General features: G+C 41.3%; 1 protein-coding gene across 1 annotated transcript in view; it reads left to right on the plus strand.

Moving 5' to 3' along the window:
- The window catches only part of WDR26 (WD repeat domain 26), a 36,901-nt gene that overhangs the window by 9,173 nt on the left and 13,255 nt on the right, over positions 1-14,473 (plus strand). The window contains exons 4-6 of the mRNA XM_015424594.1: positions 8,604-8,740; positions 10,848-10,945; positions 12,362-12,518. Coding sequence (XP_015280080.1) covers positions 8,604-8,740; positions 10,848-10,945; positions 12,362-12,518 — 392 coding nt within the window. The remainder of the gene's footprint in view (positions 1-8,603; positions 8,741-10,847; positions 10,946-12,361; positions 12,519-14,473) is intronic.

Below are 14,473 nucleotides of genomic sequence, written 5' to 3' on the forward strand. Positions count from 1 at the left end.
AAAAATATCAGGAGATTAGTTAGGTTGTTAGGCTTCACCCTGTGAAGGAAAAGAACTCTGACATTTGTAGTATAGGTACATAGGGGTCCGAGGGTGATAAGGAGGCAAGAATAGAGCTAAGTATGCTGTGTTACTCTAGGGAAATGGTAGGTTAGGGACCTGTGAGGGGATTGAAGAAAATATCCCAAGAGACAAGAGAGGGTGGGATTCTTGGGTTTAAGGAGGAGTTCCAGATAAAATCATGGTTTTTCTCTCTTTGACAGAAACACCCGTTAGCGCAGTAAAGTTGTGTGTGTGTGTGACATTGTGACTATTTTAAAGCAGAGTTCTGCTATCCCTTGCTAACTTGTTACATTCCTTGTCTTACCCACCAAACCACTAAGCATTGAGCCCTTCTAAACAGAGCCAAAAACTTATCTTTTTGTGTTGTTAAAAGAAGATGTTGATGTGAATCACTACGGGAAAAGGAGGGGAAAAGCAGTAGAATTTCTTCAGATTCCTACTCTACCTCCCCAGGCTTCCTCTATAACAACAGCGTGTAATCCAGCACCGTTATATATTAAAATTACTGATCACGTACAACGCATGCCATAATTAAAATCAACTTGGTCACTGCTACTGGAAGGTGTGATAGGGTAGGTGGGGAGCTGAGAAAACACCTAGCCATCACAACTGGTTTGGGGGGGTTTGTTCACATTTAACTTGTTTTAGAGAGCAATCCGGAGCAGATCTATTCAGAAACCTGCTGAGGTCTATTCCCAGGAAAACATGCTTAGGACTGCACTTTTAGCCTTGGATTTATCACCATGATATAAGTAGTCTAGGGGGATTGAATGCAGAGGACCTCATACTCTGAGAGACTTTGTGACTCCTTCTGGACGGGTGAAAACTTTGGAGTATTGCTTATAGGATTGTGGTACTTTTTGCAGTATGACAGATTTTTGGGTCACTCCTGTGATAATGTGGGGTTGTTAACATTAGATAAGGTTGCCAGGCATGGATTTAGGAGTTACATTGGCTGTAGCCAACTTTTTTTGCTCATGTAATTAAATTTAAAGGATCTCAAGTGTTGTAACTGGTTGGTTATTTAAAAATTATTTTTTGTTGTATCTAGTGTGATATTGTTCAAGGCCTGTAGGCTAAATGAGCAGTATCGTTAAAGTAAAGTAGCCTAAGGTTGAAGTGTTTGATGGATTATTCCAGGTCAAATGTTTGGCCATTATTTGAGCTGTAGTAGAGCTTTTTAGACCTATTGATAAAGGCTAAGAAAAAACTATAGCTCTATAAGCACTTCAGTACTAAAGTAATACTCCTAGGTAGATAGGTTGTTTAGTTTTAAAGCACTCTCTACACAGAGGCTCTGTGCAAGAAGTAAATCATAACTGTTGGTTTTACTGAATCTTCGTTTGGTATTATAATTGAATATATTAGCTACAGCTAAGGATTGAGCCCAAGTGGTGTGAGGATAGAGCGGAAAGGAGAATGATGTAAGCCTCTGGGTCCCCACTGGAAGACAGGTGGGGTATAAGTGAATTAAATAAATAATAAATGTTAAGTCGGTACTCAGCAACTGTCTTATCTGACAAGCATGTGGTGTCTTCCTGTACACATGCTGGCAGGGGTTAACTAGGCGAGCTAAAAATTATCTCATGGTATGTTTGGGATCTTAACCTCTAATAATTTAGGCATTGTACCTCTATTGGGCCAAGATACTAGTGCCTTTAAGCAGTTTGTAGGTATGGCTTTTTAGTCTTTTGTTTGTTTTTGTTCTGAACCTTCCCTTCCATTTAACCCAATTGTTCTACCATTTCAAATCTGTAAAAATTACTCTCAATTTAAAAGCTGTAGCTTGTTTTGTGACCCATTTTATCCGTTCAACCATTTTGGAAGAAAGTTGTCATTTTATAAGAAATTATTTGAACATGTGAATGATAAATACTTTTTGTATTTTATAAAGCAGATGACACACAAAATAGATCCTGGGAGTCTATAGGCCTTTGTGGGCTCTTGAACATGCCACTTGGTACATCCAAGAGGTAAACAGCAAAATGAACTCTTGACTGTTTTGACATGTTAGGCAACTTAGCAGTTCCGCGGTAGATATTCTCTCCAGTTTTCAATAAGAACTGAATGTCCAGCTCAGTAGAATTATCTGAGAATGTTGTCTGCTGTGTTCACTGAAGCAGAACTTGATTTCTTAAATTAATACTGTTCCTTAACTGCTGTTAGTGAAATAGAGGCATATGACTGTATGGGTTGAGCGTATACAGTCTTTGCCGTCATGCTCTGCTTGTTGGCTCCTTGTGGGCTTTGGCTGCTGTGGAAAGCAGGATGGTAGAATCCATAGATGTTTAGTCTGATATAGAAGGCTATATTTATATCTATGTCTGGATCACAAAGAATTTTGACAATTAAGCAGGGGCACCTTTACTCAACCTTTTTGAGCCTCCGGGTAACTTTGGAATTTTGACACAGGGTGATGGGAGCTACTATAGAACGGTTGCTGAAGGAGGCGGAGCCAACTACAAAATGTCAGAGAGTAACTCTTAATAGTAACTCATCAACATTTCAGGGAGAAGCTCTGTGTAACAGGATGCCTTTTAAAATGAACATATTTTTAAAAAATATTTTCTTGCATGCATTCACAGTAGTACTGTGAAGATCCTTGTACTGTGGTGCCAGCTGTTGCTGAAGCAACTTAAAAAAACCCTGTCAGTCAGATCTGCATTTTTTCTGCTGGACAAAAGCCCCCCCCCCTCGGTCCTGCTCACTTTCTAAAAGCCCTAGGTGGAGGGGAGGAAAATGTTGGTGGTGCCATGATGCCCATGGACACCACATTGGGGACCCCTGCTTTAAAGGACAGAACCCTTCTCATCAAAGAGGAGAGGGGATTTTTTTAAAACTGTATCATCTTGTTTTGCTTTAGTTCTCTAAAACCAACTGGCGATGTAGCCATCATGTTTTGTGCACTCTGTGTGTGTGTTAAGTGCTATCCAGAGATGTAAAATTTCCGGAAATTTTGAAGCTCGGGAAAAAACCTGTTTTTTTCCCGTTTTTTCCCGAGGGAAAACGGAAATTTTCGGAAAAATTGAAAAAATGCTACATTAGCATTTCTTCGGTCTTTTCTAGATTGAAAGTCATTTTGTTACTTTAGGAACATAAAATATGACTATATACATTTTAACTTGGCATGAAATTATAACAACTAGCATATTAAAAATATAGTGTATTCAAACAATTATTTCAAACAGAATACCCACCCACATGCAAAAACAAAACTGAAACTTTTTAATTTTCTTCTGACAATCGCACCTCCTAAAGGAAGAAATGCATCTTCTTCTTGCATTGGAGGGTTCAGTTTGTAACCTAGGACTTGCTTGTCCTCAGTGCACAGAAATTAGATCAATCTGATACCATACATATATATATATTAGAAATGATTTGGAAAATATTTGAACACCTTGTCTTAAAATATTTTATTCATCATGTTAAAATAAAACGTTCCATAATCATTGTTTTTCTTTTTTCAATTTTTCCAATTTTTCGGGAAAAAACAAAAAGGCTTCAGGAAAAAAACGGGGTTTTCCCGAATTTTTCCGTTTTTTTTTTTCAGGGCTTTCACATCTCTAGTGCTATCAGATCACTTCTGACATTGCAACACTATGAATTAATGATCTCCAAAACATCCTGTTCTTAACAGCCTTGGTCAGGTCTTGCAGACGAACGGCTGTGACTTCCTTTACTGAGTCAATCTGTCTCATGTTGGATCTTCCACTTTTTCTTATGTCTTCCACTTTTCCTAGCGTTATTGTCTTTTCCAGTAAATTTATATCTGCTGAGGACTGGAGAATGATTCTGAAATTCTCTTTGAGTTTGTGTGTACATACAGGCACTCTAAGCACTTACTTGAAGAATAAGTGTCCAGAACTTTCTGGAACAATGACTAGTACTGTGGTGTTCCTCTCAGATGAAAAATAAATGCCCATGCCCCTTGGCCGACCAATCTAAAAGTTCTTGATTTGTGTGATAAGCAATATACATGACCTATTGAGTAATGTTTTCAGTGTTTTGACTTCAAGTACCTTTTTTAACCTGTGATTTATTCTTAGAAAAGTAGACTTTAGCTCAGTATGTCAGTCACAGATTCAGACTTTAGCTCATTATGTCAGAATCATGGATTCAGTAAGATTATGAATGTTTGTATTAATGGCAGATTTCATTTTCAGCCACTGTAATTATACCATTTTGTTGTAAATGTTGTCCATCTAATGAATTTAAACTGTAATGTTTCTAATGAATTTAAAATTTTTCCCAGCCCTGTTTTGTAGCTCAACTTCTAGCCCTTCCCATCTCCCTGCAAAAACAAACACAAGAGAAAATAGACCTGTTGAGTCCATCCCCAATTTATTGTTGTGTGGGGAGAATATCTTGCCTAGCTATAGTCCAAAGAGAGCAAGCAGATCATTTAGAGTTAATATTCTTCTGTAGGGGATTAGGTTTTGTGGTAGCACTAATTAGAAAATATGGTCATTAAAATCTAAGATCCTGAAGGCTGAAAAGTAAGTCTGGCTCCTAAATTTTTTATGCTGGCTCCTAAAGCCACAGAAAATTTGTCAAGGCTTCTTTTAATGGATATTTGTTTTTAGTTGTAAGCCCCTCTGGGAGCAGTGTTCCCTCTAAGCTGAGTTAGTGTGAGCTAGCTCACAGTTTTTGAGCCTCTGGCTCAAACATTTTTGTCTTGGCTCAGGAAGGATGGCTCCAGAGCAAACTAATTTATGCAGTAGCCAAATCGCTTGCTCACAACTTTAATGCCAGTAGCTCACAAAGTAGAATTTTTGCTCACAAAGCCCCACAGCTTAGAGGGAACATTGTCTGGGAGTTAGTTTTTTGTTGTTGAAAAGTGAGTCAAAATATAATACCTGAAGACTGACTATGATTACTCCTTTGTCAGAGGTTTTTCACATTTCTGGGATGGAGTTGTCATCATACAGAAAAATTCTCAAATTAAATTGTGATGTGTTGTAGCTTAAATCAAAACATTTATTTTGTCTTTGTGGCTGAAATAATTCTGCCAGTGTCAGAAATAAGCAGTTTAAGTGGGGGGGAGAACAGGACACAACCATAAGTGTCTGGAAGTCATGCATGTCCCTCCCTACATTCTGTATTCATAGTTGTGTAGAAAACTGTTTATTTATGGAGATTAAAAAGAGGCCAAGACATTCTGCACTTGCTTAAAGGTGGCTTTTATTTTACATGTGCTGCTCATGTCCTATGTGGAAAGGGGTGGGGATTTAAAATTGGAATTCATTAAGTCAGAACATCAGCTGCTACTGTTGTTGAAACTGGGTATTGGTATGCTGGAAAAATGTAGATTTTTTTTCATCAACAGTGAACATTAAGCATAAGACAAAATAATAATACAGTGGTTGTGTGTGTTGATGTGCTGTTCTCTGCAAACAATGTGTATATCAGATGACATTCCTTTCTGCAATTTATTCAGTAACTTTAAAAATTAGAAACATTTGAGCAGTTTTGTCATCCAGAGTCAGAGTGTAAAACCAATTTCAGAGGGATAGCCAGCCCCATAGCTAGACCTTTTTTAATGCAAAGATGGGGCATGGTGGCTAATTTGATTAAATTATATTCATTAATGGAGTCTTTCACAATTCCCTCATAAAGCATCATTAACACAATTGCAGCCTTTAAAAAGTGAGTGATCTGGCACTGAATTTTGGAAGCATTTTTCAATGCAGCAATGAAGGGGGGGGCTCTTGCCTTGAAAACGCCATGGGGTCACCATGAGTTTGATGCAACTCCACATTGCTCTTTCCCCGCTTGCTCCACCCTCCTGACCAGCAGCCAGGCCCTTTTCATATGGCGGGGCTGGGGTGGAGCTAGCTGTGTGCTTGCTTGGCTGGGTGGGCGTCAGGCAGCCAGCTGCTCACACCTTCTCTGCAAACAATGTGTATATCAGATGACATTCCTTTCTGCAATTTATTCAGTAACTTTAAAAATTAGAAACATTTGAGCAGTTTTGTCATCCAGAGTCAGAGTGTAAAACCAATTTCAGAGGGATAGCCAGCCCCATAGCTAGACCTTTTTTCATGCAAAGATGGGGCATGGTGGCTAATTTGATTAAATTATATTCATTAATGGAGTCTTTCACAATTCCCTCATAAAGCATCATTAACACAATTGCAGCCTTTAAAAAGTGAGTGATCTGGCACTGAATTTTGGAAGCGTTTTTCAATGCAGCAGTGAAGGGGGGGGCTCTTGCCTTGAAAACGCCATAGGGTCACCATGAGTTTGATGCTACTCCACATTGCTCTTTCCCCGCTTGCTCCACCCTCCTGACCAGCAGCCAGGCCCTTTTCATATGGCGGGGCTGGGGTGGAGCTAGCTGTGTGCTTGCTTGGCTGGGTGGGCGTCAGGCAGCCAGCTGCTCACACCGCTGCCCTCCCAACTAGCAGCCAGGGCCTTTCATGTGCTGAGGCTGGGGGCGGAGTCAGCTCTGCATTCGCTTGTTCAACCCTCCCTTCTCCTCTCCCCCCCCCACCATGTGCTTTCTCCACATGCCCAGGGAACCAGGCAAGAGAGGAAAATGCTGCAATGAAGGGCTTGGAGCAGCAGCATCTGCAGACTTTGTGTGGGGGGGGGAGGGTCTGGCATCCACCAGGAAGGGGGATGGGCACATCTGAAGGTGGATTAGCCCCCCTTGCCACTGGCTAGCTACAGCCCTGGGGATAGCTGTCGTGTAAATGAGAAAGTTATGACACCTTATGGACAAGGGGATGGATCATGAGATTCCTTTGCTCTGGAGTACAAGTCCTCAGTTAATTGGAGGGTGTTGTAGGATCCAACCTTAACAAATTTGTAGAGACAATAACTCTTGTGTGCCAAAGCCCACATTGTGTGATGCTCAACCTTGGTTCACAGTATTATTCCACAATAAATTAACTGGACTTTAAGGTGTCACAGTATTTGCTGTAATACAAAAACATCATGAGTTGATGGGCTTATGGTAATGGTCTATAGACCGCTATACAAGTGTGGTGGTAGTAACCTTTCCTGAAATATATGCATGCCTGGAACCTTGCTGGTATTGTGAGTTGTTGAAGCTGAGACTGAGGTCACCATCTCATTAGCTGCAACTAAGCAGCTTTAACAACGCTGTGGATTAACAAATTATACTGTGGGATTTCTGGTTCAATTCTGCTTTGCTTTATGTTGATTTTCCTCCTGATTTTTATGACTTTGGCCTGACACAGGGATGTGACACCTCATGCCATAGTATCCATTGTTTCTTTATACATTTTTTACATCTTTGTAAATAGTTTTTTCCAATCATTAAAGAAAAGAACATATTCAGAAATCATCGCTCATCCCTGGCAGTATAAATAAAGCTAAATCCATGTCAGTGAATTTGCAAATGTTCATCTGCTGATACCATTCCCTGTCTTTTCTACCTTGCCCCTCCCTGTTCCTGTTGTCTTCCTTTTGATGAAACTAGATTATAAGCTCCCTGGGACATAGGCCTGTCTCCTTTGCTTATTTTTTAAAACACCAAGTACACTAGTGGCAGTGTATTAACAACAGTACTGCCATTTGAGCTTTTTATACCAGTGCCAAATATTCTCCTCCCTCTCCACCTTACCTTGTATCCGTGAATATGTTAATCGGTCATAGCTATTGATAAGAGATCTAATATTCCAAATGTGTGATGGTCATATTGCCACTGATAACAATAATCGAAAGGACATTAATATAGGCTACTGAGTTCTAGTTGTAGAGAGTGGGTATTCTTTGCTTTCCTTGGAGACCAAGTTGGAAAATTAATACCTCTAGTTGAACCAGTTCCTGAATCTTGTTTTGCTAATTTGCAGTGTATGCTTTTACACATTGTATATTTAATCCTTAGGCCCTGCATATAAACAAATCTAGTTCTGGACTAACCCTGCCAGTTTAGCACGAGTTCTCAGTACTGTCATTGTACCTAGAATAGTTGAGTTGTGATGTATGTGACTCAGGGGATTCTATCCCTAGCTTAGTAATTATCCCCATAGAGGAAACCAGAGGAAGACTGAGAAGGTATCTTTGGGGTTCCATAAGGCTTGTGTGTAGTCCTGCATTTGTAAAAGCATATGTTTCAAATTAGAAAATCAAGGAAGAATGGCCATGGGCCACTGATAGAATGTCTGCTTTTCATGCAGAAGGCTGCTGGTTCAACCCCTGGTATCTAAAGTTAAAGGATCTCGGTAAACAAATGTTGAGAAGGAGCTTCTCTGCTTGATACCCTAGTATGCCATTTCCAAGTGGAGAAGACTGTACTGATCTAGATGGTCCAGTGGTCTTTCTGTGTATAGCTTCATATGCTGTGTATAGCTTCATATGCTGTGTATGATGACTTCTGGTTCTTAAAACATTGTGTCTTGGAGATACCAGAAGAGTGTTCAGAATATCCCTGTGTCAATGAAAGCATGCATATTTCTGTTTTTAAAAGGAAAAAGTAGAATGGTCTGTACTCTCTTGTTTAGGCTGAAATATTTTCTGACATTTCAGTCAGCCTTTTCCCCCTACCTGACTGCTGCTTTCTGTCATGTCAGAGGATGAAGTTTTTGCTGCTGCAGCAAAAGTATCTAGAATATCTGGAAGATGGTAAGGTTCTGGAGGCACTTCAGGTTCTGCGCTGTGAACTGACACCTCTGAAGTACAACACAGAGCGCATTCATATACTCAGTGGGTAAGTGCTTTGGTTAGGTATCAACACTACAGGGTGATTTCCCACAAGCGCTGCTCTGCGCTCACTCCTCCCTTTTGCCCCGATGGTACGTGTCAATTTCACACAAGCTGCTGCACGGCCGCATTTTGCCCCGCAGCTTTGTGTGATTTTCCCCACGTCTACTCAATCCTCAAAAAACAGGATTGAGTAGACACTGGGAAAATCGCATGAAGCTGCGGGGCAAAATGCGGCCGCGCAGCAGCTTGTGTGAAATTGACACGTACCATCGGGCCAAAGAGAAGAGTGAGCGCGGAGCAGCGCTTGTGGGAAATCACCCACAATTTCTAAGGATTTTGACAATTTCACATAGTCTGGTTTCATAAAAGTGAAAATGCATCTTGGAAATGTTTATCTTAGTTGAGCTGTGCTTTTCCTGTTAGGAGTTGATGTTCCAGAATATTAGAGGATCATCTTAACTTGAAGAACTTAAGCACGCTAACTTGTTGAAAAATTAGAATATTTGAATTTTATTTTTTAAAAACATTTTACCTGTTTTGCTACTTAAAATGTTCTTAGGGCAATAAATTAAACCGTATTAAAGAAAAATATGAACAATAAAAACAATGCACCGAAGCATAAGAACTTTAAAATTAAAAAAGAAAAAAACTTTTTAAAGCAATATTAAAATTATTCAGTCATCAAATGACTGGTGTTAGAAAGGGCTGTCAAGTTGCAGCCAACTTATGGCAACCCCATAGAGTTTTCAAGGCAAGAGACAAACATGTGGTTTGCCATTGCTTGCTTCCAGGGCCGGCCCCAGCTTATTTTGCACACTAGGCGAGGATCCCTTCTGGCGCCCCCCCACGTGCGCCCACCAATTTTCAAGGCTGGGGGGAGGCGCCCTGCACCAGTGCCAACCTCCAGTCGGGGCCTGGAGACCTCCCGGAATCACGACTGCTCTCCAGAAGAAAGGGGCCACTTGGGGAGGGTGGGACTGGGGGACATTCTGCCCCGCGGAACTCCCTCCCCACTGCCGCCTGCAGATCTCCGGGAAATCTCCGAACGGTTTAACCCATGCATTTGCAGCGGCCGGCATACTTGCTTCGTTTGTGCCACCGCCAGTCCCGTTATCCCAAGGCAGGAGGAAAGGGAAAGCCTGGCGGGATGTCCTGCTGCAGCTGAGAGAGGCGAGACTGAGATGCCGCCACTGCTGCTGCCGCGCCCTGGCTAGAGGTGAGCGCACGCCGCGGGGGAGCCCCTCTCCGTGCGCTCTAGCAATGTTCCCGGCCCGTGAGGCTGTGCAGACGGGTGGAGCCCCGCCGAGCCCGGAGGCCCCTCCACTGGCACCGCCAGCGGCCGTGGCCAAGCTGAGCGATGCCGAGCTGGGCAGTTGCAGCAAAGAGAAGCTGGTGTGCCGCCTGCGCCTCTTGGGAGACCGGTAGCGGCAGGAGGGGCGAGGAGGGCTGGCCTCCCCTTGCCCCCACCGGCCCTGGTGCTGAGCAGGAGGACTCTCCTGTGTGGCAAGGAAAGGGAGGGCATGCAGGCCCCTGGGCCGGCGCCCCCATGATAACTTTGTGCTCTAGGTGAAAGTCTAGTTCGCCTAGTGAGCGAGCTGGCCCTGCTTGCCTCTGCTTAGCAACCCTGGACTATCTTGGTGGTTTCCCATCAAATTACTAACCAGATCTGACCCTACTTAGCTTCTGAGATCTGAAGAGATCAGGCTAGCCTGGGCCACACTGGTCAGGGCATTAGGATTAGGAAAAGTAAAGCTTGGTTCTACTCAAATATCTTGGGAAAGGAAGTACCACAGGTAGGCTACCCTTACAAAAAGATCTTGGTTGCTATCAATCCTACCATAGAAGGCAGGAGCACCTGGAGCAGGACTTTGGAGGATTTTCTTAAAGAGGAGATGGGTGTATAATGGAGCAAGCTGTCATTCCAATATTAAATGATAAAATTGGAGTTTTAGACCATAACACTGTTTAAAACGTGAGATCCCATGTTAATAGATTCTGCACTGGTCCCTTCATTGTGTCAGTGAGGGAGACAATGGAATCTGGCTGTTCAAACTTTGGAAAGATCTGTAGTTCTAAAACATGTCAAGTATGTATTTCTTTTCACTATGCAGATATCTGATGTGTAGTCATGCAGAAGACCTGCGGGCAAAAGCAGAATGGGAAGGAAAGGGAACAACTTCCAGATCTAAGCTTTTGGACAAACTCCAGAGTAAGAAAACCTTTACTTTCCATTGCCTGTCTAAATCTCCAGTATATCCCACTGTGAAGAGACTAATTGAGGAGAATATATGTATTTTTAGTACCAGTAGCAGTATAATTCTGCATAATGGTTACTAGCAGTGCTTCATAAAGACAAGGCAGATCTGATTATCTGCTGTTAGTAATTTTTGCCTTCATGTAACTTAGATCCAACAGGAGGGGACCGCCCATCAGTGGTAGCTTGGCTTTGCATGTAGAAGATCCCAGGTTCTATCTCCATCTCTGTTTAATAGGATTAAGTAATTTATGATGTGAAAGACCTTGAGCCTGAGAACAATGATCAGTCAGTAGCCTGATTTAGACAATAGCCCCCACATGTTCACTTAATGTGTGGGAAGGGAGAGCAGGTGTGACTGTGCTGGCCCTGTCACTGATCATTTTTTAAAATATCTTTTTATTGCACAAATAATTACAAACAGTTAAAATTATGTACAACAAATTAAAAGAAACTATCAAGAAGTAATATCCAGTTTCATATGCTTATATTATTTCTATTATACTTTAAAAATTGAAACTAATCTATATACATCCGGCATTTAAAATTTTTCACCATGTTGCTCTAAATAGTTCAATATAGGGTACCAAATAGGCTCAGAATCTGATTTATGCTTCTCTACAGATTTAAAATTCAGCTGTTCAGTTATCTTTGCCATTATGTAATGTTCCCATAATTTCTTATGCCACAAAGAGAGCGGAGGAGCTATCGAACTTTTCTAGTAACGGGCTATGGTTGTTTTGGCTATTAGTAATATTGTGATTGTTACACTTCATTGATATGGGCAAATTTTGTCTCTTATAACTTAAAAATAAAGATTCAAGTGTCAGCTCGAGAGTATGACCTGTGTCACTGATCATTTTTTGGGGGGGCGGTATATGCATGGCCACTTGCTCCATACTGTCACACCCTGAAGACAACCAGCAGATCACATGGAGGTGGGGGCAAGGTCAGCATGTTTGGGCCATCTCTCCTTCCCCACGTGTTCAGTTGCTGTCTGTGCCACTAAGCCGTATAAGGTAGTTTGATGTGTTCATGTATCCTGTGAGTCTGTTCCTCCAGCAGAAGACTCCTTGTATCAGAGGAGCACACCAGCAGAATGCCAGTGGCACTGTCCTTGCTAGTGGCTTAGAACTGTTTGGGGGCATAATTGGTGGCAACTGGACATTTCCACAATAATGATTTGGCAGTAAACAATTGTGCTTTTCTTGGTAAAAATGAATGAGTTCAGTATCATGTAAGAAGATCTTAAGTACCCAAGTCTGTTAGTTAGCATAAGTTAGAATGTATATAGTCCAGTGAAGGAATCGGTGTGAAGTATTAAACTAAGTTGAATAATTGCACTGAAATTACTTCCTTAATTTATTGAAGCTTACCTACCACCATCAGTGATGCTCCCCCCAAGGCGTCTGCAGAACCTGCTGCGTCAAGCTGTGGAGCTACAACGGGACCGGTGCCTCTATCACAATACCAAACTAGATAACAATCTAGATTCTGTATCGCTGCTTATAGACCATGTTTGCAGTAGGTAAGAGATCCACTTTGTTTTTAAGGGACAGCAGCAGTGTCTTCTAGTGCAATAATGTTTCTTAAAAAGTATTTACTCCTTTGTGGAGGAGTTATGTATTATTTTAAGTTTAAATAACTAGCAGTTGAAATTGTAGCTGTTAAAAATTGTAGCATTAAATATTGTAATTCTGGCAGCTACTTCCTGTAATGAGAGATGCACTTTCAATGCTTGTTAAGCCAGAGTTCCACTTAGAAACTAGAACTTTGAAATATATATTAAAAGTCATAGGGAATACATAGTATCTCTGTACTGTTTACATGATAAGCTGTATCATGTTGAAATGTTCAGTTGTTTGAAGTCTCTCTCAGCACAGTGAGCTACATTTGAAAACTTTTCAACCAGAGGGCCTCAACTAAGTTATTCCTTAGAGTATTTCCCACTAACAGTAGCCCCCAACATATGCATTCAGGAATTGGTGGTGGCTGCTGTTCAGCTTGTCAACCAGCAGCATTGACATGGAGGCAGTTTGTTAGAACTGGGGCTGTTCATACAGCCTCTGTGAGTTGATTGTGGCAACCCGGAAAAGGCAACTGCAGCAATGTTCCCTCTAAGCTGTAGAGTCTTGTGAGCAAAAATTCTACTTTGTGAGCTACTAGCATTAAAGTTGTGAGCAAGCGATTTGGCTACTGCATAATTAATTTGCTCTGGAGCCATCCTTCCTGAGCCGAGACAAAAATGTGTGAGCCGGAGCCTAAAAAACTGAGCTAGCTCACACTAACTCAGCTTAGAGGGAACACTGAACTGCAGTTTCACAAATTGTGTTCACTTGAACATTCCTATGGGGGAATCACTGGTTATCACAGATGTAGTCCAGTAGCTTTCCTGCAGAGGCAATGTCCAGAGATGGCCCTACAAATGCCTTGAGCAAACTCTGGGGCTTGTAACTTCATGCTGCGGGTCCAAAAGTGATATCCTGTTTAGCTTACATTGATATAGGTATGGTTTAGATGCCACAGCAGTCATGGGATGCTGCTACATGAACAAGTTTTTGGGGATCTTCAGTCTTGTTTGCACAAACCCAATGCCCCCCCTTTTCTTTTTGTGTTCACTAAGCTAAGTTAGTACTGTCTGCGTACTAAACTATAGTTTTCTGTGGGATCCATATCAGCAAACTGTAGCTGGCAACCATAATAAGACTTCGGGAAGCCTGAAGTGCTAACCTTTTTTCCTGATTTAGATGTAACAGCTTCTGTTTTTGGGCAAACATAATTATATTACTGTGCTTGAGGGGAGTGGGAGGGAGCCAGATTTGCAAGAGCAAGCCTGAAGCACCTTCGAGACTTGTTCACATTGCAGCAACCATGATTTCTGTTGTGTCCACACTTAAATCGTACTGCAAAATTAACATCAAACAGGTGAGAAATTCAGAAATTTTCTGGGAAACTGAGCTATTTTTATGTAGTCATTTAAATTGTCTGACACCTCAGAACTTGAAATGTTTCTCATTCCTTTAATCCCTTTACTGTTGTAACACACATCCTTCACTTTCCACATCTATCTTCATTCATCAGTTGGTTACTTCATGCTCTGTAGCTTCTGAGGATCCTCATCCTTCATATCCCATAAATTACTGAGGAAATAAGTTTTTTATTCTTTTAGTAAGAGAATTTATAGTAGATCTTTTCCTTATTCACATTCTGTTCTGTCCACCAGTTGAGAATGAATCCTACTGGTCTTGTTCTACATTAATGCTAGGTGCTATTCATCCAGTCATACAACTTCCAAGATTGTCCCAAACTAGTTTGAACATTTTTCCAGATTCAGAATGTGCTTTTGGTAATTTTGATTTTTTGAGTGTAAATTAGTACTGGTTTTGAAACTTGTGACAATGATGGTAGCTTAGATTGCAGTTCTGTGCACAAGGTGAAACATTTCATTTACTTTAACAGGATTCTGGTTGGTTTTCAATAACA

Source organism: Gekko japonicus, unplaced genomic scaffold (genome assembly GCF_001447785.1).
Source record: "Gekko japonicus isolate JY-2015 unplaced genomic scaffold, Gekko_japonicus_V1.1 scaffold404, whole genome shotgun sequence".
NCBI lineage: Eukaryota > Metazoa > Chordata > Lepidosauria > Squamata > Gekkonidae > Gekko > Gekko japonicus.